The 25,489-nt window shown below is 48.0% G+C and overlaps 1 protein-coding gene and 1 long non-coding RNA gene across 4 annotated transcripts in view; one reads left to right on the top strand and one right to left on the bottom strand.

Annotated features, from left to right (window-relative positions):
• Nucleotides 1-2,429: 2,429 nt before the first annotated feature.
• Nucleotides 2,430-6,228, bottom strand: LOC132659856 (uncharacterized). The gene is made up of 2 exons (XR_009600762.1): nucleotides 5,822-6,228; nucleotides 2,430-5,595 (listed from the first exon to the last, which is right to left on the bottom strand). It is a non-coding gene; the product is annotated as an uncharacterized LOC132659856 (long non-coding RNA).
• A 131-nt stretch (nucleotides 6,229-6,359) lies between these two features.
• The window catches only part of DGKD (diacylglycerol kinase delta), a 108,516-nt gene continuing 89,386 nt past the window's right edge, over nucleotides 6,360-25,489 (top strand). For all 3 annotated transcript variants that reach the window (XM_042245056.1, XM_042245076.1, XM_042245049.1), the window contains exon 1: nucleotides 6,360-6,537. In XM_042245056.1, coding sequence (XP_042100990.1) covers nucleotides 6,382-6,537 — 156 coding nt within the window. In that variant the 5' untranslated portion in view covers nucleotides 6,360-6,381. The remainder of the gene's footprint in view (nucleotides 6,538-25,489) is intronic.

Here is a 25,489-nt window from a genome sequence, read left to right as displayed (position 1 = left end):
GCCTCAAGGGAATAGGATGAAAGGGGATTGGAGCGTTCTACACAGTTTAACCCACTCACAGGAAGGGTGAGGGTGGACAGGAGGGGGCCACTGTGGGCTGGACACTCAGGGTCAGGTCTCCAGGACCAAGAGCAGAGGCAGAGGACCAGAGTGGGAAGGCCCCACACCTGGGTTTGTTTGGCACGATTCCAGGCTGTCTGTGTCCTGGGGACTGGGATTTAGATTGGAGGCTCTCCTCAGGAACCTAGGATGGGATCCCATACTCACAAATCAAAGTCTGAACTTGAGCGTTGAATAGGAGGCTTTCCGATATTGACAGCAATGAGGAGTCATTTCTGGAGAAGAGCTAATTACAATACAGGCAGAAAACTGGGCCTTTGGCCTATGGGTGAGCAGGGTTGGACCCAACCTCCCTGTCGTTTTTTTCTGCCTTGCTAAGGGAACAGTAAGCAGGCTGCCATTCCAGCCACGCCCCTGTCTCAGGACACAGGGTTGGAGGCACGCTCCTCTGGGGATCGGAGCCCTTCCGCTGCCTGCCCACCGCCCAAGCCCACAAGTCGGCTGTGGTTGGCTCCTGCCAGAGATCCTGGGCAAGACGGCGACCTGGGACTGTGCCCGGCGGGGATGGTGAGAGGATCAGTCACTCGGTTCCTGCATTGCTCGACCCCAGGATATCCTAAGTCAGCGTGGACAGTAATAGGCCGGACCTTTGAAAGCGTGTGGGTGTGAGAGCCAGAGAGGAAGGCCAATCCCCGGAGAACAAAGGTCAGAACAGCCCTGGCCCTTCAGGTTATTTTGGTAACAAAACGCCTGACTTTCGCGTGCTGGCTAGTTTACCATCTGCGGCTGGCCACCCCCGTGAGAATTCTGGGGTGGGAGCAGGAAGTGAGCCACCGCTGCCTGACCAGGATAAGGAATCTTGCCTGGCCGAGCCTGTGCACCAGGGATGTGTCTGCTTGCCGTGCAGACCCCTGGCATTGAGAGGCAGGATGTCCGTGTGCAGGTTGGATGGGCGGCCCAGGGCTTTCTAGGTACGTGCGGTGGGAGACACAGGGTGCCAGGGAGCTGAGGGTGTTGCAGGGAGAAAGTGGGGTCTGAGAACTTGGGGCAAAGTTTGCAACCTGCAACCAAAGGGCTGGAGAAGTAGGGCTCGCTGCTGTTTTTTGGGTATCTGCACCATGCTTAGGAAGCACCAACCATGCCTCCCATTCATTAGATGAGAAAACTGCAGTTCCGAGAGGTTATATCCCTTACCCAAGGTCACAAAGCTAGTGAGAGTTGGAGTCAAGACTTAAACTTTGGTTTCCTGGAGTCGATAAGAATCAGAACTCTCCTTACAACAATTTTTTTTTTTTTTTTTGGCTGCACCACATGGCATATGAGACTTTAGCTCCCTGACTTGGGATCCAACTTGTGCCCCTAGAGTGGAAGTATAGAGTCTTAACCACTGGACTGCCAGGCAGTTCCCTTCACTCGTCTTTTGATGCTGAATCTGTATATGAGAGTTTGAAGGGGAGGAAGGGGAAGATTGGCATTTATGATTCAACAAATGGCTGCCCTGAAGTTTAAGTTGAAAATATTAATATTATTGAGGTAGTTATAGATTCACATGCAGTAGTAGGAAGCAATACAGAGGGATTCCCCAAAGGTAACATCTTGCAAAACTATAGCTGATACCATGACCAGGAAATTGACACTCACACAGTCCATCCATCTTTTTCGTATTTCCCCTATTTCAGTTTTTACTTGCGTTCATGTGTCTTTTATCATGTGTAGATAACTTCTTTTTAGAGCATCTGTTTTCCTATTCCTCTCAGATATTTCACTGCTTGCCTCCCAGTCTAACCTCACGGCCCTAAGGGTCTAGTTTACTGATCCTGGGCAGGTGGGCAGGGAGGGGGCTGGAGGTGGCCGCATTTGGAAATGTATGGGGGGCAGCATTTGGTGACATGGGTCCCCGGGGGCCAGGGAAAGTTTATGTCACACACAGCGAAGAAATCTCCTGCTCCAGATGTCAGTCATCACCCTAGTTCAGGGTAAAACAATTCCCATGTTTTCAAGTGCACCGTTTATCCATTCTAACATGAATCGGTTCTTTCTGACAGGAGGTGCACTTCTGCACTGACAGGTCGAGAAAAGAAAGATTAGGTTGGATGTGAAGTGTGTTATTACTGCCACCTCGAATATGCCCTTAAGGTGGGGTAGGCTCGGGGAGCAGCGTATTGTTAGCGATGATTCATAACGTGACTCACTCCATCAGGAGGCGCCCGGTGACTGTGCGCTTACAGGCACCACCTCGGGGGAGGTCTCCAAGGGAACAGCTCAGCAGCTACCCGGGAACACAAAGGCTTCTTCGATCATCAGAGAAAATATGCCAGTTATGTGCCTCTGATTGCAGAACAGAATACAGTTCTTACTAAGCCTAATACTCTTTCTTAAAATATACTTTATTTTCAAATAGTTTTAGATGTACAGAAAAGTGGCAAAGTACAGTAAGTCCCTCCACACGCTGCGTCTCCTAAATCATTAACATCTTATACTAGGATAGTACATTGGCCACACTGAATGTGTCAACGTGTGTGTGTGTGTGTTAGTTGCTCAGTCTGCCCAATTCTTTGCGAACCCATGGATGGTAGCCCACCAGTGTCCTCTGTTATGGAATTCTCCAGGCAAGAATACTGGAGCAGGTAGCCATTCCCTGCCCTAGGGATCTTCCCCACCCAAGGGATCGAAGCCAGGTCTCCTGCATTACAGGCATATTCTTTATCATCTGAGTCACCAGGGAAGCCCTAGAATGCATCAATATTGACACATTATTATTAAGCGGAAAGTACATTCTTTATTCAGATTCCCTTAGTTTTTAACCTACTATCCTTTTTCTGTTCCAAGATCCCACATGACATTTGGTGGTCACGTTTCCTAAGGCTCTTGAGGCTGTGACAATTTCTAGGACTTTTTCATTACTGTAAATAGACTCCTCTCCAGCCAGATTCCACCTCCCAATTCTCCCTTGAGTTCACATCTATGCCCTTGGCTTTTCACCTCTGAAATGATGGATTCTGGATCCCAGGTACCTCGTGAGCATCCAAAAGGTATAGGCAACAGCACTGTCCCTCTCAACACCCCTAGGTTTTTGCACTTATGTATCACGCTATATGGTTATTGTCTTCCCAAGTAGTGTAAAAATTAACCCACCTCCCAATGCAGGAGACTTAAGAGATACGGGTTTGATCCCTGGGTCAGCAAGATCCCCTGGAGAAGGAAACAGCAACCCACTCCAGAATTCTTGCCTTGAGATTCCCAAGGACAGAGGAAGCTGGTGGGCTACAATTTATGGGGTCTCAAAGGGATGGACATGACTGAAGTGTCTTAGCATGGCCATGTTGCAAGTAATGGATATAAAATCACTAGTCTCTGTGGAGAGGCAGGACAGCTTTCCCTCTGTGCCCTTATCAGCCAGCTCCTTGCTGTCATAACATGGTACCACAGACCTGGGAGCCTAAGCAACAGGACTTATTTTCTCAGGAGTCTGGAGGCCAGCAGCCTGAGGTCGAGGTGTGGCCAGATTTCTTCTGAGGCCTTCCTCCTCGGTTTGCAGATGACTTCTCTCTGTGTCTTCATGGGGTCTTCCCTGGGGCCCTGCCTGCCTCCACATTTCTTCATACAAGGACACCAGCTGTACTGGGTGAGGGCCATCCCAGTGGCCTCATTTTAACTTAATTACTTCCTTAAAGACCCTGGCTGCACACACACTCACATTCTAAGGTCCCAGGGGATTAGGGCTTCAGTGTATGGCTGTTGGGGGACACAAGTCAGCCCCTAACAAGACCCTTCTCTGCTCCTTCTTTGAGCTTCAGCTTTCTAGGAGGCCTAGCCCTAGAGGGTCAAGGATTTGGCACTCACACGGTCCAAGGGAAGTTCTGCCTCTCTTGCCTTCCTTGGGAGAGGTGTCTGAACCTCAGGTCTTCATCTCTAGAACGAGACCATTGAGCTTGCTCTGGGGGACTCATGTGCAGACTAGAATTGCTGGTCAAGTGTTTGGCATGTGCCCAGTGGTTCGTCAATGGGACTCATGCACTCCTGCATTGGCAAACTTTCTGCCACCAAGGAAATGTTCTATCTTGTGCGGCCCTGGGTGGTAGCAGCTAAACTGCATTTACCTACTGAGCAGTTGAAACGTGGCCAGTGTGGCCGAGAAACTGAAAATTAATTTTAATTAATTGAAATAGAATTGGAAGTAGCCACGTGTGGCTAGTGGGTACAGCAGTGGGCAGTGTAACCAGTGGGCCAGGGGCCCCCAGCCTGTCCCCAGAGAGTTCCTGCATCAGGCCGTGCCATGCCCTGTCCTGGCTGTGAATGCATTCCCCTGGCCATGTCCCCCTATTATATGTACTTTGTGGCCCCCAGGGGTGGTGGGTCTCCTGTATTTTGCCTCTGGAAAGCAACACCTTGTGCAGTGGGGGCCAGAGCATGCTGACCAGCAGGAAGGACAGGAGCCACTTTGTCCCTAGTAGTAGCCCTTTGAAAGGGCAAGGGGACAATTGCGTAGCTCCATAGCACTGCAAGGACACGACTTAGCAGCTGAATGACAACAGTACCTCAGAACGTACTGCATTTGGAAGTAGGGTCTTTAAAGGGGATTTGTCCTTCTGTTCAGTTCAGTTGCTCAGTCATGTCTGAGTCTTTTCCACCCCATGGACTGCAGCACGCCAGGCTTCCCTGTCCATCACCAACTCCCTACTCAAACTCATGTCCATTGCTTCGGTGATGCCATCCAACCATCTCATCCTCTGTCGTTCCCTTCTCCTCCTGCCCTCAACCTTTCCCAGCATCAGCTTGTCCCTCTGAGGTGGCACCAAATCCTTCTCCACCTCGATGTGCCAAAGGGTGGCAAAACCTCAGCTGATGTCACCTCCTCAGCTTCACTCCCACCCACCCAGCATCAGCAGTCTCAGCCGGGAAGGAGGTGGCGGTGGTGATGGTGGTGCTCAGTCATGTCAGACTCTTTGCGACCCCTGTAGCCCACCAGGCTCCTCCGCCCATGGGATTTCCCAGGCAAGAATCCGGGAGTGGGTTGCCATTTCCTCCTCCAGGGGATCTTCCCCACCCAGGGATGGAACCCTTATCTCTTGCATCTCCTGCACTGGCAGGCAGATTCTTTACCACTGTGCCACCTGGGAAGCCCTGCTGGGAAGGAGGGCCTGATCCTAAATTGCCTCTGCCTCCCTCCTAGCGATCACTCTGCCCGGAGTCAATTTCTCTCTCTCCACAGCCATCCGGGGCAGCCACCTGATCCATTACTTCAAAGCCTGGATCATAGACCTCAGCTTTGTGACCTAGTCCCTGCCCAGGATTTAGATCGCTCAAGGGCTTCCAGTTTCCCTCAGTTCAGTTCACTCCCTCAGTCGTGTCCAACTCTTTGAGACCCCATGGACTGCAGCACACCAGGCTTCCCTGTCCATCACCAACTCTCGTAGTTTACCCAAACTCAGGTCCATCGAGTCAGCGATGCCATCCAGCCATCTCATCCTCTGTGGTCCCCTTCTCCTCCCGCGTTCAATCTTTCCCAGCATCCGGGTCTTTTCAGGACTCAACCTAAAAAGCCCAAGCCCCTTATCAGGTGAACAAAGCCGGGTCTGACCTGTACACCCCTAGGCTCATCTCTTCAAGAGTTTTCTTTCCTTTAGGCTACAGTGTCCCTTTTTCCTAGAAATGTGTTCTTTCTTGCCTACAGGCCATTGCATCATCTCATCTCTTGGCCCCCTCCCCCGCCCCACCCCACCCGAACAGGGTTCTCGGGTCAGGGATAACCCCTGCTCACATTTTCCGTCTCACGTTAAACATTTCTGCAGGAAGCCTTCTCAGATGGAACCGTGTATCTGTGTTCCGGTATCCCAGAGGCCCGTGCTAGTATTTTCTTCCTGGCATTCGTGCACACATACACGCCTCCACTCGCGGCGCAACCAAGTGCCGGGCGCAGCTTTAGATGCTGGCGACACGAGGCGGGACAAGAAAGAAACGGTCCCGGGCCGCCTGCAGGTCACTTCCATTCTTGAAGGGGAAGAGTAAAGCTTTAAAAAAGTGAAGACAGAAACAAACAAACAAACAAACCACACAATTTGTGTCCCAGGAAGAACAAGTAGACGCTAAATTCTGGGCATCCGACACTACAGGTGGGGGCGAAGGGGCGCGGGAGCTGGGCGCGAGCCCTCTCTGCGCGCGCGCGGGCGCCCGGCAGGGGGCGCGGAGGGGGCGGAGCTGGAGACCGCGCGGCCCGGCCCCGCCCACTAGCCCCGCCCCCGCGAGACCCCGCCCCCGGCCCGGCCCGGCCCCCGGCCCCGGCCCCGCCCCCGCCCGCTGTGCGCGCGCTGGCCGGGCAGCATGGCGGCGGCGGCGGGCGCCCCTCAGCCGGGTCCGCCGCAGCCGCCTCCGCCGCCGCCGCCCGAGGAGTCGTCGGACAGCGAGCCCGAGGCGGAGCCCGGCTCCCCGCAGAAGCTCATCCGCAAGGTGTCCACGTCGGGCCAGATCCGCCAGAAGGTGAGCCGGCGGCGGCGGCGGCCCGGGCGCGCGCCCCTCAACGCCGCGGCAGCCCCGTGAGGCCCGCAGCCCGGCCGGAGCGGCTGCCCAGGCCCAGCCCGGCCCCGGCCTAGGGTCCCGCCTGGCGCTGCTGCCCCCACGGGGCGCGCTCCGTCGGGTAACGGGGCTGGGCGACGGGGCTGGGCGCGTTCACCCCCACCCCGGGCGGGGCGGCAGCGGCGGGGACCCCGGGGCCTGGGGGCGCAGGTGGGCACCGCGCGGGGGCCGGGCGGGCGGGGCGCTCGGCAGGGTGGGCCGCGAGCACCCGGAGGGCAGGCCTTACAGGCTGAGGGGGCGAGCGCACCAGAAACGGGGCTCCAGGCTGCGCCCCGCCGGCGAGCGCAGCCCGACCCCGGCTTCTGCACGGAATTTCTGAGCACCGAGAGGGCTGGATCCCGCTGGGAGCTCTGCGCTCACCTGTGTGATTCCCGCCCCCCCCCCCCCCCCCCCCGCGAGAAACGCGGTTGGAACCGGGTGTGGGGGTTCTTCCCTCCCCTTCCCTCTCCTTGCGTGGTTTTTCGTGCGGGAAAGGGCCAGAGATGCACGTCCTCTGACCGTCTCCCTCTCTCTCCCTGGGCGAGCTGGGGACCAGGGGTTTGTCCCTGGCTGCGCACCCCGCTTGGCACCTTGCTCTGTACGGAGAACTCCGGGCTCGGAGTGTTAGCTGCAGAAAGACGCATTTCCTTTCCGCAGGAGTAAAGTTGCACCCTTTGTTTTCCCCTCGCGGTTTCCGTTGCCCACTGCTTGGGGTGGGGGTGGGGGGTTGCTACAACAGGTGAGCCCTGTTGTGTTAGCGCGCGGCTTCCTCGGGCAGGTGGTTGGACAGGTGGCTGAGGGCAGGCGGGGTCCGTGGGCAGCCCCGGGCTGGCAGACTTGCTCATCCCGCTGCGGTGCGCTTTTCCTCCGCCGCCAGCGAATTCAGCTGGTACTTTAACCGTGGGAGCCATTTCTGGCTTAATCATCTTCTCTCGGCCTCTGATACCTGTGTGTGTGTGTGTGTGTGTGTTGTGTGTGGGGGTAATCTTCGGCCCTAACGTTACAAACACGTTTATTGTGAAGTGCTCCAGTTATTCAGCACGTAGGTACTGAACACCTTCTTTGTTCCAGGTGTTAACAGTCGGAGTAATAATTATAGTGGTAGTCATTCCCCAGTGCTTACTGCGTGCCAGGCAACTTTTCTTGGGTTAGCTTGACAGCACTTGACATGGGTTAACTTATTTAGCACCCATTGTGTTGGGTGTGATCTGTCATCCTCTTCTCTCTCTTTTTTTTTTAAATTTTATTTTAAACTTTTTATTTTGTATTGGGGTATAGCCGATTAACAATGTCTTGATAGTTACAGGGGAAACAAGGAAGGGACTCAGCCATACATAGACATGTATCCATTCTTCCTCAAACTCCCCTCGCATCCAGGCTGCCCTGTAACGGGGAGCTGAGTTCCCTGTACTGTATAGTAGGTCCTTGTTGGTGATCCATTTTAAATAGAGAGAGCAGTGTGTGCAAGTCCACCCCAGACTCCTCGAACTGTCGTTTTCCCCTCCCCCACCAATCCCCGCGACCACAAGTTGGTTATCTAAGTGTCATGCCCTTCTTACACAATTGGAGGTGGAGAGGGTAAGTGACTTTCCCAGGGTGTCACTGATAGGAACTGTGGGTCTGGATCTGAATTATCGTCAGGAACCCAAGATGGAAGGCAGTTTCTCCATTTGGGGGTTCCCAGGCTGTAGGGGATGGACGCGTGTCCACACGACAGGATGATGTAGTAATGCTGTGGGAACTCTGAGAACAGAGAATCCAACTACCCCAGGAGGCAGGATCTTGAGGGAAAGAGTTTGTCGGAAATTAAGGAAAAGAAGGACTTTCCACATAGATGAATGGCTCCAGGTGGCTCAATAATGAAGAATCCGCCTGCCAGTGCAGGAGACACAGGTTCATTCCCTGCGTCGGGAAGATCCCCTGGAGAAGGAAATGGCAACCCACTCCAGTATTCTTCTTGCTTGGGAAATCCCATGGACAGAGGAGCCTGGCGGGCTACAGTCCATGGGGTAACAAAAGTTCAGACACGACTTTAGTGACTGAACAACAACATCTATAGGTTTAGGGACACCTGGGAATGGTCAGAGGTGAGGGGGTCAGATTGAGAGGAATGAAGAAGAGGCTGGAAAAGCAGATCAGGCTGGATTTTGAAAGGATAGCCCTGGAGCTGGGTTTTTGGCCTTAGGCAAGAGGCAGCCACTGAGGGTCATTCAGAGCATGAGAGGGATGGGTCACGTCTGCTTCTGGAAAGATCTCCCAAGTAGAGCCCTCAGTGGTACTGATGGGAGTGGTTCTCTCCTGCTGCTTGGTCCTTGGGCATGGCGTGTGCCCAGTATGGAGTGGATCATTTATAGCTTAGATTTATATTTATAAACTATAGATTTATAGCTTAGTAAGGTTTGAGTTCTCAGAGATTCCACTGTTTGTCCCACATTCTGTGCTTCAGGAGGCTCCCCTGCCCCCTTAAAACAATAGCTGTTATACCAGCTGTTCTGGTTGAGGAGGAGTGATGGGTAGAGTGTTAAAAATACACCCCGAGGACTTGGGTTTCTGAATGCAGCCACATCTGCTGTACAAACAGCTTAAGGCTGAGTTTTCTTTTGTGTTGTTAGAGATTGATGGAATGTGAGGTTTGCTGTGCGTGCAATGGCTCTCAACCTCCAGATCAGCCATTCAGAAAATTCCTCTGCTATACATAGTGCACAGAGGAAATATCCAGAATAGTATGGGGTGTCATTCGGAATTCAGAAAAGGATCTACCCACTTTAAGGATGTGAAGCAGAGGGAGTTCATTCAGTGTAGGGGAGTGGTCGTACAGGTGGTGAAAAATTGAGAACGCAAACAGTGGGCAGTGAGGCAACCCTGCCACAAGGAAGCAAATGGGAAACCACTGCCACCCTGGAGCCAGAGGACCTGGGGAGGAGGCCGTGTTTCAGACCCGAGAAGCACCTACCCCTCGCCAGGGGCAGGGACCACCGTGGGCCATCTGGCGGTGGCTGGAGACTAACCTCCCCCCGGCCCCCCCTCCCCCCACCCCGTCCTGCATGGGAACCTAGCCCGTGGGGATTCAGCCCCTCTGCAGTTTGGAATAGAGCAGAAGAGTGGGGAAGGGAACCGAGGACAAGCTGGCCCAGGATCAGAGCTGTATGTGTGTCATTTTTGCACTGAAGTATTAGTCCCGTTGCAAGCTAGAGCTATCTTAATGGAAAAAGAAAAGGCAGTATCTTACAACAGTTCCTCTCAAAATTTTCATGTGCTGATCGGTTCCCTGGGGATCTTGATAAAATGCAGTAGGTCTGGCAGTGGGGGTTGAGATTCTGCATTTATCACCTCTCAGGTGATGCTGCTGCTGCTGGTTCATGGACCAGACTTTGAGAAACAAGACCTTAATGACATATGTGTAAAGTGTTAGTTGCTCAGTTGTGTTCGGTTCTTTGCGACCCCAAGGACAGTAGCCTTCTGCCTATGGAATTCTTCGGGCAAGAATATTGTAGTGGATTGCTATTCGCTTCTCCAGGGTACCTTCCTGACCCAGGGACTGAACCCTGGTCTCCTGCATTGCAGGCAGATTCTTTACTGTTTGAGCTACAGGGAAGTCCCTTTACCATTTGAAGTGAAGACGTTAAGTGAAGTTGCTCAGTTGTGTCTGATTCTTTGCGACCCCGTGGGCTGTAGCCTACCAGGCTCCTCCGTCCATGGGATTCTCCAGGCAAGAGCACTGGAGTGGGTTGCCATTTCCTTCTCCAGGGGAGCTTCCTGACCCAGGGATCAAACCCGGGTCTCCTGTATCGCAGGCAGACGCTTTACCCTCTGAGCCAGCAGGGAGCTACTGTTTGAGCTCCGGTAAGTTGAGATTTGGGATGGTCATTTATTAGTTTCCCATTTCATGGATGTCTCACATTTTCATATGTTCTAACTGCCTCCAGCGAACACATTGCTTCTTTTCATTTCCTACTGTAGTACGCAGTATTTTCTAGGATCACATAGCTAGTGTGAGAAATAGAAAATGGAGCTCATACTCTGGTAAATTAATTTACTAACACATTGTCAGGTGTTCTGAAATTTGAGTAGGTAACTGATTCTGTGAAGTCTTAACAGTTCAGATAGGGCTTAATTTAAGTTTTTTTTTTAAAGTTAACATTTTTGGCTTTGTGCATTAAATATTCCTGATTTCAAATTGAAAAACAGTATTTCTTCCATTGTGAAATAAAGACTAGTAGAGATTAAGTAAAATGTTCAAGTTGTAAAACACTTAAAACAGCTTTACTGAGATAAGATTTACATACCATATAGCTCACTCATTTAAAGTGTACAGTTCAGTGGTTTTTAGTATATTCACGGTTGTGTAATCATCACCACAGTTAATTTTAGAACATTTTCATCACCCCCAAAAGAAACCCATAACCATTAGCGTTCACTCCCCATTTCCTCCCAACTTTCTCAACCTTAGGCAACTGCTAGTCTGCTTTCTATTTTGTGGATTTGCTGATTCTGGACATTTTGTATAAAAGTAGTATGTGGTATGTGCGCTCTGTGTCTGGCTTCTTTCACTTAGTATAATGTGTTCAAAATTTATCCTCGTTGTGGGCTGTGCCAGTACTTTTTTTTTTTAATTGCTGAATAATATACCATTGTATGGACATACTACATTTTCTTTACATTCATCAGTTGATGGACATTAGGGTTATTTCTACTTTTTGCCTATTCTGGTTGCTGCTGCTGTGAACATTCATGGACATATTTCTGTGTGGACATATGTTTCTTTCTGGTTTTATAGACCTAAGAGTTGATTTCCTGGGTCACATGGTAATTCTGTGCTTAGTCTTTGAGAAACTGCCAGACTGTTTTCCAAAGTGGCTGCACCATTTTCCATTTTCACCAGCAAGGTATGAAGGTTCCAGTTTCTCCACGTCCTCAATTGTTTTATCTTTTTGATTATAGCTTTCCTAGTGGGTGTGACGGAGAAGGCGATGGCACCCCACGTCCATGGAAAATCCCATGGACGGAGGAGCCTGGTGGGCTGCAGCCCATGGGGTTTCGAAGAGTCGGACACGACTGAGCGACTTCCTTTTCACTTTTCACTTTCATGCATTGGAGAAGGGAATGGCAACCCACTCCAGTGCTCTTGCCTGGAGAATCCCAGGGACGGGGGAGTCTGGTGGGCTGCCGTCTGTGGGGTCGCACAGAGTCGGACACAACTGAAGCGACTTAGCAGCAGCAGCAGCAGTGGGTGTGAAGTGGAGTGGAAGGGTTTTTAAAGCTAGTGTGTAGCAATATTTGAGTTTAAACTGTGGTGTCAAATGGAGTTGATTCACATCCTGCTTGCCTCCGTATGAGTCACGTGATCACAATCAAGTCTCTAAACCTCTTAAGACCTGGCTTCTTCATCTGTGAATGGGAAAATACTAGTTCTTGGGTAAGCAATGGTTACAGTCAACATCAGGTGTGTGTTCCTGAGCCTCAATTTCCATATCTGTAAAGTAGCAATGATAGTAATAGTTCTCAGGTCTGTGAAATAGAAATAACTCGTAGAATCAAATGGAATAGTCTGTGCAGTACTGATCTAGTATTGTGCCTGCATATTAAGAGCATTCAGTAAATGGTTGCTATTATGATTATTTCTGTCTTTCTGATTGTTCACTTTTTATATCTTTAATAGTAGCCATCTCCCAGAATCCCTCGTCCCCGAGTTCAGGCTGACCTGGGTGCGTCTTCATCTCTCACACCCAGAATAGCAAATAAAAACGAATCTGGTGGACAATTAACAGTGAATATCTTTTTAAAAAACTGGGCATACCACGGGGTTGGGTGTTATTTTCCTTATTTCACAGATTCAGTTTAGCTCAGCCAGTAGTGGACACTTTAACTTTGTTTGGTGTGCTGGGCACTTGGGGTACCTTCTTGAATGGCAAAAAACACTCCTAGAGCTAATAGTCTGAAGACAGACGTTAACAGGATAATTGGGTAGCGACTGTAGGGCTCTTTAGGTGACGAGTGGACTCTAAATCAAATGTCTGCTCACTCTGTAAAAGAAAGAGGAGGAAGATTTGGACCCAAAGGTGCGTACAGGGAAATGGCCATGTGAAAACAGCTCATGATTTTGAGCTGTGCTCTCACAAATTAGGGACCTGGGGTTGTTAGAAGAGGTTGTGTTAATAGATGCAGCCCCTCCTGGGCCCTTGGAGGGAGTGTGGCCCTGCTGACCCCTTGCCTCCGGACGTCCAGCCTCCTGCCCTGGGTTTAAGCCTCCCAGTGTGGGGCCTTGGTTATGGGGCAGCCCCAGGAGACTGACACAGGGCATATACTGACTCTGAAGGGCAATGCCGGGTGGCGGAGCTCTGGGAGGCAGTCAGACATGTCTCAGGAGCTGAGGAATTAGGATCTGTCACGAGGCGGCAGTGGCGGGTGAACTCCCTTCACTTGGTCTGGAATCCCGAAAAGCAGCTTCCTAGGAGTGAGGAGGATTAGAATTAGGACTTCCACGGGGCTGCAGCCCCGGTCCACATCATGTCAGGTCAGGTCTCTGACATAAAGGTCATGCCAGAGTCCGTGCTGTCTTCAGCAGACGAAACTGCAGTCCTCCAGTTATTTTCACAAGCCGTCTGTAAATTCACTGTTCCGTGTTCAGTGAAGAACAGACACATGGGAGGTAAGGCCACATGAATTAAACCCAACAGAAACAGCAGACTATAAAGACAGATTAACAGGGACTCCAGACATCACAGGTTTTAAAATAACTGTGCTTACTATGTTTAAGGAGATAAAGGCCAGATTGAGAATTTTGGCAGAGAACTGGAAACTAAGAAGGAACTAAATGAAAATTCTAAAACTGGAAAATGTAACAATCGGAGTTAAATTCTCAAAGGAAGGGTGGAATAGACATGGCTGAAGGAGGAATTTAGTGGCCCAGAAGACAGCTCAAAAGAAAATACCCACTAGAAATCCTGGAGACATTAGAAAAAAAAAGCAGAAATTAGCAGACAGGGCAGGAGTCAGAGATAACAGTGAAAAGGTCTTTTATGAGAAAATTGGGGAGAAACAACACTTATAAAGATAATGCCTGAGAACTTCTGAAACTATTAAAAGACACCACCCACAGATTCACTAGCCCTGTGAACACAAAACCACACCTGTCACTTCATAATAAAACTGCTGAAAACCACAGATGTAGAGGAGGCTTGAGAGCAAGGAGAGACAGATTATCCTCAGAAGAGCAGCAGTCAGGTTGACAGCTGTGTTCTTAACAGAAACCATGGAAGCAGGAGAAATGTAAGTGCTGAAAGAAACCTACTGCTAACCGGAATTCTTACTCAGTCAAAAGATCCTTCAGAAAATAAAGCCGAAGTAAAGACATCTTCAAATAAACAGAATCAGTCTTTTTTGTGCGCAGACCGGTAATGAAAGAAACGTCAAGTGGGGTTTTTGTTTGTGTCTGGCCAGAGGAAGATGTTTCAGCAAGGAATGAGGAGCTACAAAAAGGGTACCTGTGTGGGAAACACTGAATGATCACCTGTTAAAATTAATAATATCTTTGGGTTTAAAATATATGTAGAATTAAAATACATAGCAGTGGCCTGCAAGTCAGAAAGAAGGTACATGGAATAAAACTGTTTAAAGTTTTCCTTGAATTTTCAGGAAAAGAGCCACTTAATATTAGACAAGTCAGGAATATATATTGTCATCTGTGCAGCAGTCACTAAATTGTGAAGGGTGATGTGCTATCTAAGCAGAAAGGCAAGAGAAATTGAATAAAAGAAATGCCAAATCTGAAAGAAGGCAGAAAAGGAGACAAAAAGGAAAGGGAAGGATTGGGAATTTGGGGTTTGCAGGTGCAATGTACTGGGGATAAACAGCAAGGTCCAGTTGTATGGCACAGGGATATGCCGTGATAAACCATAACGACGGAGAATGCTTATAACAGAATCACTTTGCTGTATAGCAGAGATTAGCACAACACTATAAATCAGCTATAATTTAATAATTTTTTTTTAAAGTGGGGGAGAAAAGGGAACATTGAGTAAGTGGAACAAAGAGAAAGCAGACAGTAAGTGGACAGCCTTGAATCCCTGTGTATCAGTGATCATGTGAAATGTAAGCAAACTCGATTGTTTCAGTTGAAAGTCAAGATTGTCAGGCAGGTAAGAAAACAAAAGCAAACTAGGTTATTTAGACGAAACATGTTTAAAACAAAAGGATATAAAAAGATGGAGAGTCAAAGGATGGGGCAAAAATGCTGTGCTGCAGACCAACCAAAAGAAAGTTGCTACAGTGTTTCAGTGTTGGACAAAATCGGCTTTGAAGGAAGGATTTATTATTAGAGATAAAGATGTAATACTGATAAAAGATAAAAGGTTTATTTCAGATATGATTTAAAATCTATATATCTAGTGTGATTTAACAATTTTTAGGAGAAAAATTAATACTGTGTTATGGAAATAAAATAAATCTATGATCATAGTGGGTTTTTTTTTTTTTTTTTTTTTTAATTCAGCTGTGTCACACCTTGGCTGTGGCGTGTGGGATCTTCCACTGCGGCCCATGGACTCTCTGGTTGTGGTGCACTGGCTTAGCTGCTCTGCGGCACGTGGGAGCTTAGTTCCCGGGCCAGGGATCAAACCTGAGTCCCCTGTACTGCAAGGCAGACTCTTAACCACTGTGCCACCAGGGAAGTCCCCATAGTGGCATATTTTAAACCGACCTGTTGCAGATGGTTATGGTAAGCAGACAGAAATTTGTAAAAATACAGGAAAATTGAGCAGCCGAGTACTAAACTTGACTTAATGGACGTATAGAGAACACTACCAATTAATTGGAGAATTGAAATTCTTTTAAAAAATCCAAGACGTATTGGTCATAGTCTGCTATGTTCTAGCCACAAGGCAGTTCTCAACAACTTTAAAAACGAGTGAAATTATACAGACTGTGGTATTCTCTAACAACAGTGGAATTAAGCTAGAAATCAATAAAATGAAAACCCCCGTGTATCTGGAAATTTAGAAATTTGTTTCTAAGTAACATTATGAGTCAAAGCTAGAAAATACTTTTAGTTGAATGATAGAAAAAATATATCAGTGTAACTAATGGGATACAGCTGAAGTCATCTTTAGAGCAAGGTTTATAACTTTAAATGTACTTATGTTACCAGAGGAAGACTGCTGAAAATCCATGAGCCAGGCTGTATATCAGGTGGTTAGAAGAGAAGTAGCAACATGTTCGACTCAAAAGGAAGGCAGTAATGAAGAGCAGAATCCAAGGAAATGAAAAGCATTCACTAGAAAAGATCAACAAAGGCAAAAGTTGATTCTTTGGTAGGAAAAAAAAATGTGATGAAATTGATGAACCCCAGCAGGATTAATCAAGGAAAAATACAGAAGGCAAATAAACAGTGTTAGGAATGAAAAAGGGACATCACTGAGCAGGTATTATAAACAACTTTATACAAGTAAATTTGAAAATTTACTTGTATGGCTTCCCGCCATCTTTGGCCTGGCTTGTTCTAACCAGTTCTGGAGGGCTCCTGTAAGGCAGGGATAACACTTCTCAGGTATGTTCCCTCAAGGGAAGGGGAGGATTAGAGCCTGAGGCTAATACGGTAGCAAATGCAGGAAAAACATCTTGATAAAAACTCAACATTCATTCCTACCCAAATTGGAAAGGGGAGACAGATGTCAGCGAGCTTTCCCTACAGGGCCACGTAGAAAGTATTTCAGGCTTTGTGGCCATATACTCTTTCTGAGGCAGATACAGAGTGAAAGCAGCTAGAGGCGGCATGGGCGTGGCTGCATTCTTACAAAGATAGGTGCTGGATTTGCTCGAGGGCAGCCTTGGAGTCCCTGGGTTGGGGAAGATCCTGAGTTTGTTTATTTACGCCTGAATTTATGCTGATAGATGCCCTGGTGGCTCAGATGGTGAAGCATCTGCCTGCAATGCGGGAGACCCGGGTCCAGTCCCAGATCCCCTGGAGAAGGAAACCCACTCCAGTACTCATGCCTGGAAAATTCCATGGATGGAGAGGCCTGGTGGGCTACAGTCCATGGAGTCGCAAAGAGTTGGACACGACTGAGCGACTTCACTTTCATTTTATGCTGGTAAAGACCAGATAAGTTAGACCTAAGACCTTTCAGTCTTCCGTCCAACTTCCCTGGTCCAAGTGGGACTGGAGATTTTGAGTTATAAAAACCCGTTTTAGCAAGGAGATTTGGGGAGATTCTGGGTTGGCGAATGCATTAATATGCTGGGAGGGTGGTACACCCAGAGAAGGCATGGATGTGCCCCCTTCCCACCCCTAATACCTTGCCCTGTATCTTCCGTATGGTGTCTCTTCCAGGTGTTAGGAAGGATCTTGGGAAGGGAGTGCTCATGTACTGTTGGTGGGAATATTAAGTTGGTAGCACTACTTTAGAAGATAATTTAGCAGTATCTTTTAAAGTTGACTTTAAAAGTTGGGCTTCCCTCATAGTTCAATTGGTAAAGAATGTGCCTGCAATGCAGGAGATCCTGGTTCAATTCCTGGGTCAGGAAGATCTGCTGGAGAAGGGATAGGCTACCCTCTCTAGTATTCTTGGGCTTCCCCTGTGGCTCAGCTGGTAAAGAATCTGCCTGCAATGCGGGAGACCTGGGTTTGATCTCTGGGTTGGGAAGATCCCCTGGAGAAGGGAATGGCCACCCAGTCCAGTATTCTGGCCTGGAGAATTCCATGGACCGTATAGCCCATGGGGTTTTAAAGAGTGAGACACAACTTTCACTTGACTCACTTTTAAAGTTGCAGACATGCATGCCCTATGTTTCAGCAGTTCTACTTCTGGACGTATCTCTAAGAGCTTATGTAAGCACTTGTACTCCAAGAGGCGTGTGCAAGAATGTTCCTAGTGTATCATTTATACTGGCTTCCCTGGTGGCTCAGATGGTAAGAACTCTGCCTGCAGTGCAGGAAACCCAGGTTCCATCCCTGGGTCAGGAAGATGCGCTGGAGAAGGGAGTGGCAACCCACTCAGCATTCCTGCCTGGAGAATCCCATGGACAGAGGAGACTGGCGAGGTGCAGTCCATGGGGTCGCACAGAGTCAGACATGACTGAAGTGACTTAGCACACAGCACTCACACACATTATTTGTGCCAGCTCAAAAGTGGAAGCCACCCAAGTGGCCCAGCAGTAGATGGTAAATGACAGTGTCTTTTCCCAGATGGTGCTGTCCCTCAGTGAAAGTGTACTGCTGCTACCTGCTGACTTAAGGATTAATCATAGCATTAATATTGTCTGGCCAAAAAAGCCAGACATCAAGTAGTGCATTCTGTATGATTCCATTCACATCTGGCTCAGAACAGATAGGATAGAAAGGTGTTTAGGCTGCCCATTTAGCTGCTTCCCAGAGAAGTCTGAGCAGGGGTGGGGTGGGAAGAGGTGGGTGGTGACTGCGTGGTCCTTGAGAGAAGGGGGCGTCTCCAGGGCCGATAGTGCTGTTTCTTGACTTAGGTGGTGGTTAGTTGGGTTCTCAGTTTGTAATAATTTATACATTTTTGGATTTTATTTTTGCTATTTTTAATGAAAAATATTTTTAATAAATTTTTTTTTTTTTTGTGGTGCCACAGTGTGGAATCTTAGTTCCCTGACCAGGGATTGAACTCTCGCCCCCTGCATTGGAAGTGCAGAGTCCTAACCACTGGACCCCCAGGGAAGTCCCCAGATTATTTTTGGGTTGAAGTATAGTTGATCTACAATATTAGTTTCTGGTGTATGACATGGTGATTCAATGTTTTTATAGATTATACTCCATTTAACAGTTTCTGTGATGGCTCAGTTGGTAAAGAACCTGCCGGCAATGCAGGAGACAGACCCTGGTTTGATTCCTGGGTCGGGAAGATCCCCTGGAGAAGGGATAGGCTACTCATTCCAGTATTCTTGGGCTTCCCTGGTGGCTCAGCTGGTAAAGAATCCAGCTGTAATGCGGGGGACCTGGGTTTGATCCCTGGGTTGGGAAGATCCCCTGGAGAAGGGAAAGGCTACCCACTCCAGTATTCTGGCCTGGAGAATTCTATGGACTGTATATGTATGTACAGTCCATGGGGTCGCAAAGAGACACTACTGAGCGACCTTCACATACTCTATTTAAAATTATTATGGAATATTGACTGTATTCTCTGTGTTGTACTGAAAAAGATTAAAAAAAAAAAAAAGATAATGAGGAGGAGGTAGTTGGCCAGAGAGATATGCAGAGGCCCTGTAGCCAGAAGGAGCTTGGGGAAATCAAGAGCCTGATAGAAAGCTGGCGTGGGTAGCATTAGCAAGGGTCGCGGAGCCCTTGATCGTGCTGTGGGGCTGGGAGCTGGGTAGGAGGCCTCGCGGGGAGCTCGGGGATACTGGGACGCTGTTGCTGTGAGATCTTGGGAAGGAGTGAGGCGTCTGACCCCGGTCGGAAAAGTGGCTCAGGCTGTGTTGCGCCCGCCTCCATGGACGCGGCTGGCCCCTGTGGTGCGAGATGATGGGGGCCGGGGCCGGGGCCGGGGCGGTGGTGCTGAGAGAGCTGGCTGGTTGTGACAGGGAGCCCTCGGTGATGGTGCGGAGGGTTCTGGGGAGGAGGCGGCTTGTGGTGCACGTGCCTGGAGAACGGAGCCCCGTCTCTCTGACGAGGAGCTGTGGGTGAGGACCGGTGAGGACCAGCCCTGCCGGGGTGGCATCCGGGACCCCGCTGTTCTCCTCTGTGCCAGTTTCGCAGGCGCGCGACACAGAGCAGCTCAGCGGTGTGCCGTGAAGCTGCCTGGGTCCCCTCGCTGCCGGATCGCGCCTCTTCCTGCCGAGCTCCCTCCAGCCCTCCAGCAGCCATGCGGAAAGGAGGCCTGAGCCGGAGAGCGGTGGGCAGAGGAGGGGGCCCGGCGGGTCTGGGGGTGAGTGGAGGAGGAGGGCCCGTCGTGGGAGGATTGAGGGCGAGCCGGGGGCGGGGGCGAGGAGGAAAGCCAGTTAGGGCTTTCAGCGCCCGCAGGGCCGCCAGCGCCAGCCTTATGGTCACGGTGGTAACATCCTTCTGACTCTTTGTCTGGATACGTTCAATCTACTGAAACTATATGTAAATGTTCACTTAATGTTATGAGCATTTATCCATGCTATTAAAATCTCTTTTCTCTTATCTGGTGTAATGGTTGTACCCTATGTTTTGTGAAGAATACCTTTATAAAGAAAGCTCTTCAATTTTTTGATTGGGAAAAATTAAAAAGAATAGCAGTACAGCATATACTTAATATACTTAGTATCAAGATTCAGTAATTGGTAACACTGCCAAATATGCTTTTATCTGTATGTATAAAATATAAATAAATGATTTACTAAACCATTTGTAGGCATCCTGACAGTGTATCCCTGAATAGCTCAGTGTGTATCTTCTAAAAATGACATTTCATTTCCTATGTGGTCCATTATTACACCTCAGTTCAGTTCAGTCAGTTCAGTTGCTCAGTCATGTCTGATTCTTTGCGACCCCATGGACTGCAGCATGCGAGGCCTCCCTGTCCATTACCATCTCCCGGAGTTTATTCAAACACATGTCCATTGAGTCAGTGACCCCGTCAAACCAGCTCATCCTCTGTCGTCCCGTTCTCCTCCCGCCCTCAATCTTTCCCAGCATCAGGGTCTTTTCAGATGAGTCAGCTCTTCACATCAGGTGGCCAAAGTATTGGAGTTTCAGCTTCAGGATCAGTACTCCTGATGAATATTCAGGACTGATCTCTTTTAGGATGGACTGGTTGGATCTCCTTGCAGTCCAAAGGACTCTCAAGAGTTTTCTCCAACACCACAGTTCAAAAGCGTCAATTCTTCAGTGCTCAGCTTTCTTTATAGTCCAACTCTCACATCCATACCTGACTAACGGAAAAACCATAGCTTTGACTAGGCGGGCGTTTGTTGGCAAAGTAATGTCTCTGCTTTTTAATATGCTGTCTAGATTGGTCATAACTTTTCTTCCAAGGAGCAAACATCTTTTAATTTCATGGCTGCAGTCACCATCTGCAGTGATTTTGGAGCCCCTCAAAATAAAGTCTGTCACTGATTATTACACCTAATCTCCTGCTAATAAGGACTCCTAAAAATAAGAACATTTCCTATATACCATTATTTCACCTAAGATATTAATTGTAATCTTCTAATATCTATATCTTTTTTAGATTTCCCCAGTTGTACCCAAAATGTCTTTTAGCCTCCCTTTTGGGAACCAGGTGCCAATCAAAATTCATGCATTGCATTTGGTAGCTGTATGTCTTTATTCTCTTAATCTAGAACAGCTGCCTTCAGCAACCCCTCCCCTCCCCTCCCCTCCCCAACACTGACTTTTGGAAGAGACAAGGGCAGTTGTCTTGTAAAGTCTGCTTCTGGACTTGTTTGAATGTTTCCTCATGGGTTTTTTTGCGTCAGTCTTTTATGCTCTGTATTTGCTGTAAGACTCAGTTTGAAGACTCAGGCCTTTTTGGGCTGGCATTTTGGACAGGTACCCTAGGTGTGGGATGCTCCACGCCCTGGCCGGCGAGTCATCTCTGCTGTCTCTGGTTTCTGTGGAGATGCTGGATGTGTGCTGGAAATGCAGATTTCCTTCTTTGTGGTTAGGAGGTATCTGAGGCGATTCCTGGACACTGCAAATAGTCCTTTTATCCAGAACCTTTTTGCCAAATGATTTTCAGCATTTATGCATAATAATTTGCCTGGAAGAGAGCTTGAAGAATGGACCTGCCACCATCCTTTGGCTTTCTGTGGTCTCTTCCACAGTTATCTGTTGGTTATTCTGGCTTGGGGGGAACTGCAGTTCTGCCTGCCAAAGCACGGTAATTGCTGGATTCTCTCTGTTTAATAACTAATTTTCAAAGTAAGGATTTGGTAGGATAGTCATCCCTAGTGGAGGCAAATGAGTTTTTTCCCCCTTTCCCTCTCTCTCTCTGCTGGGGGAGGGGGAGTTGTCACTGTGGATTCATGACTTTTTATTTATAATCGGTTGTAAGTCCCCATTTCCCCAGGAGAGCTCCTTCCAGCTGGCCGTTTGGTGTCTGAGCACTTGCTTGCTGAGTCAGGACCTGTCTTTGGGTCTTCAGGCCGGAGCCCAGAGGTGGGTTGCAGGCAGAGGGGACGGCCCCGTGCGATGCTGTCCGTCCGCCTGTGTCCGGGACGGGCATTCCCCGGTGACTTCAGCGTGTCACACTGGCAGCTCTTTGCTTTCCGTTTTGGGGCAGTATTAATAAATGAGGGGGGAGCTCTGTCTTCTCTGCCTCTGATGATTGTATCTCCATTTACATGGTGCTCCTTCCGGGTGTTCTTACTGTCTGTAGGTGAGAGAATCTGTCCCTTCACCACTCTGTCCATGTGGATTTCTCCTTTCCACCGCGCCCACAGCCTTCTGTGGGCATCTCAGTCTCGGTTCTGCCCTGTGCCCCCTCAGGGGGCAGCATACATTTCCCTTGTAGCCCCATTCCATGTGAATTTTAATTCTGCTATGGTGTGATTGTGTTTGCTCCCTGTCGTGGTCATGGCCTGTATCTTAGCTTGTTATCTTTCAGTTTCATCCTGTTCTCCTTGGTGCTCCCTGTTCTTTAAAATTTTTAAAAAATTTTTCAGTAGAGGCCGTGTCTTCCTGTAATCTTTTTACAGGAAGCATGTATTTTCTAAAATGGTCCTCTGTTTTCTGTAATAATTAATTTCAGATTTATGTATGTGCTGTATGGTATATCTTCAAACTCCTGCCTCCATTTTTATTGTTTTTGTTTTTGTTTTGATGTAATGATCTTGACTATTGTTTGCTGGTCTTCGGGTTGGAACTGCAGTTAGCTGTGTGCTTGGCCCTGGGAGAAACGTGAGTCCGATTGAGACTGGCCCCAGGTCCGTGACATCCCCCCGCCCCCTCGGTCTGAGCGGGGACGTTTTGGCTCACCTGCCATCACCCTCATCAGGCTGGCTCTGCTCTTCAGTGTCTGAAGGTGAAGGGCCCTTGGGCTGTGGCGGTTTTCCTGAGCCTGGCTCCCTGGCTCCTCCATGGTGAGGTGTACCTCAGCCTCCAGGGTAAACAGTGCTTTTGTGTGTCCTGGGGGCAAGATGGGAGAGGGTCCCTCTCTTTATCTTTCCTTCTTTTTAAAAGAATTTATTATTTGAAGTGTATAATTCATTGGCGCTAAGTATATTAACAGTCACCGCTTTCAGTTCTAGGACTTTCTTGTCCCCCCCTTTGAAACCCCGTCCCCGTTGAGAAGTCATTCCCCTTCTCCCTCAGCCTCTGGCACGTGCTAACCAGCTCCCCATCTCTGTAAGTGTGCCTGTTCTGGGTATTTCTTACCAAGGGAATCGTAAAATACGTGTGTGACCTTTTGTGTTTGGCACCTTTCCCTTAGCACAGCGTTGCAAGGCTCCCCCATGTTGTAGCTTGTGTGAGTACTTCATTCCTCTTTAGGCCTGAGTAATATTCGTTGTTATGAAACGATATCCCGTTTGTTTTATCTGATCGGCTATTGAGGTCTATTTGAATTGTTGGCTATTGCGAGGAGAGCTGCTATGAATGATTCTGTTTGAATGTCTGTTTGCGGTTCTTTTGGTGTATGCCTAGGGAGTGGAACTGCTGGCTAGTTCTATGTTTATCTTACTTAGGAATCGCCAAACTTTTTCACAATGGCTGCAGCATTTTACATTTCTAACAGCAGTGTTTGAGAGTTCCAGTTTCTCCATGCTTGTCTACACTGGTTATTTTCTGCCCTTCCTTCCTCTCTCTTTCTTAAAATATTTGATTCCGATATGGCCATCCTGAAGGGTATGGAGTGGTGTCTCATAGTATTCACTTGCATTTCCTTAATTATTGATGATGTTGAGCATCTTTTCATGTGCTTGTTTGCTGTTTGCATATCTTATTTGGAGAAATGTCTATTCCAGTCCTTTGCCCATTTAAAAATTGGGTTGTCTTTTTGTTGTTGAGTTGTAAGAATTCTTTATATATTTTGGATATTAGATTCTTATCAGTTACACGATTTGCAAATATTTTCTCCCTTGCTGTGGATTGTCTTTTCACTCTTTATTTTTAAATTTTTACTGAAGTCACACAGAATCAGACACGACTGAAGCAACTTAGCAGCAGCAGCATAGTTGATTTATAATGTGGTGTTAGTTTCTGGTATACAGCAAAGTCATTCATACATATATATATATATATATATGTGTGTGTGTGTGTGTGTATGTATATTTATGCCGTGCTTAGCTGCTTAGTCATGTCCAACTCTTTGCCACCCTGTGGACTGTAGCCCATGAGGCTCCTCTGTCCATGGGGATTCTCCAAGCAGGAATATTGGATGGGCTGCCATGCCCTCCTCCAGGGATCTTCCCACCCAAGGATCGAACCCAACTCTCCCACATTGCAGATGGATTCTTCACTGTCTGAGCCACCAGGGAACCCCAAGAATACTGGAGTTATAATGTATGTATATGTGCACACACTTTTTCAGATTCTTTTCCATTGTAGGTTATTACAAGCTATTAAATATAGTTCCTTGTGCTATGCAGTAGGTCCTTGTTTATTTTATGTATAGTAGTGTGCATCTGTTAATCCCAAGATCCTAATTTATCCCTCTCCCCTTTCCCTTTGGTATCTGTAAGTCTGTTTTCTATGTCTGTGAGTCTGTTTCTGCTTTGTAAATAAGTTCATCTGTATCATTTTTTTAGATTCCACATACAAGTGATATTATGTGATATTGATCTTTCTGATTTACTTCCGTTAGTATGATAATCTCTAGATCCACCCCTGTTGCTACAAATGATGTTGTTTCATTCCTCTTTATGGCTGAGTAATACTCCATTGTGTGTGTGTCTGTGTGTGTGTGACACAGAGACATCTTTGTCCATTCCTCTGTTGAAGGACACTTGGGCCGCTTCCATGTCCCGGCTGTTATAAATACGCTGCTGTGAACACTGGGGTGCATGTGTCTTTCTGAACTGTTGTTTCCTCTGGTTGTAAGCAGGAGTGGGATTGCTGGGTCACGTGGTACCTGTTTTCAGCCTTTTCCCTAAAAGAAAAGAGGAGCACTGCGGAAGGAGCACTTCCGCACTGTGCCCCACAGGGGCTGTGCCGGTTTGCGTTCCCGCCGACACTGTAGGAGGACGCCCTTTTCTTCACACCCTCTCCAGCGTTATTGACTTTTTGATGATGGCCATTCTGATTGGGATGAGATGGTACTTCATTTTAGCTTTGTTTGCGTTTCTGTAATATAACGATGTTTTATTTTTTTCCTTGACCACACTACATCACTTGTGGGCTCTTAGTTCCCTGACCAGAGATTGAACCTGGGCTCTTGGCAGTGAAAACGTGGAGTCCTTTCTGACATTTCATTGTTAGTGTAAAGAAACGCAACAGATTTCTGTGTATTAATCATGTGTCTTGCTGCCTCGCTTAATTCATTTATCAGTTCTAACAGGCTTTGTGTGAACTCTTCTGGATTTTCTGTATGTATTATCATGTCATCTGTAAATGATGACAGTTTCACCTCTTCCCCTTCCAGTGTAGACACTTTTCATTTCTTTTTCTTCTCTGATTGCTGTGGTTAGGACTTCCCATTGCTGTGTTCAGTGTAGGTGGTAAGAGTGCACATCTTTGTCTTTTCCCAGATTTTAGTGGGAAGACGTCAAGGTTTTCACCATTGAGTATTATGTTGGCAGTGGGTTTACTGTAAATGGCTTTTTTAAATGTTGAGTTATATTCCCTCTGTATCTATTTTGTTGAGAGCTTTTGTTTTCTTTTTAGTCATAATGGATGTTGAAATTTATCAAATGCTTTTCTGCCTGTTGAGACGATCATGTGGTTTTTGTCTTTCCCTTTGTTGGTGTTGGTACAGTCCCACTGATTGACATGTGTATATTGAACCATCCTTGTGAACCT

Source organism: Ovis aries, chromosome 1 (assembly GCF_016772045.2).
Source record: "Ovis aries strain OAR_USU_Benz2616 breed Rambouillet chromosome 1, ARS-UI_Ramb_v3.0, whole genome shotgun sequence".
Taxonomy (NCBI): Eukaryota; Metazoa; Chordata; class Mammalia; order Artiodactyla; family Bovidae; genus Ovis; species Ovis aries.
This window is presented reverse-complemented; position numbering and strand designations above follow the sequence as displayed.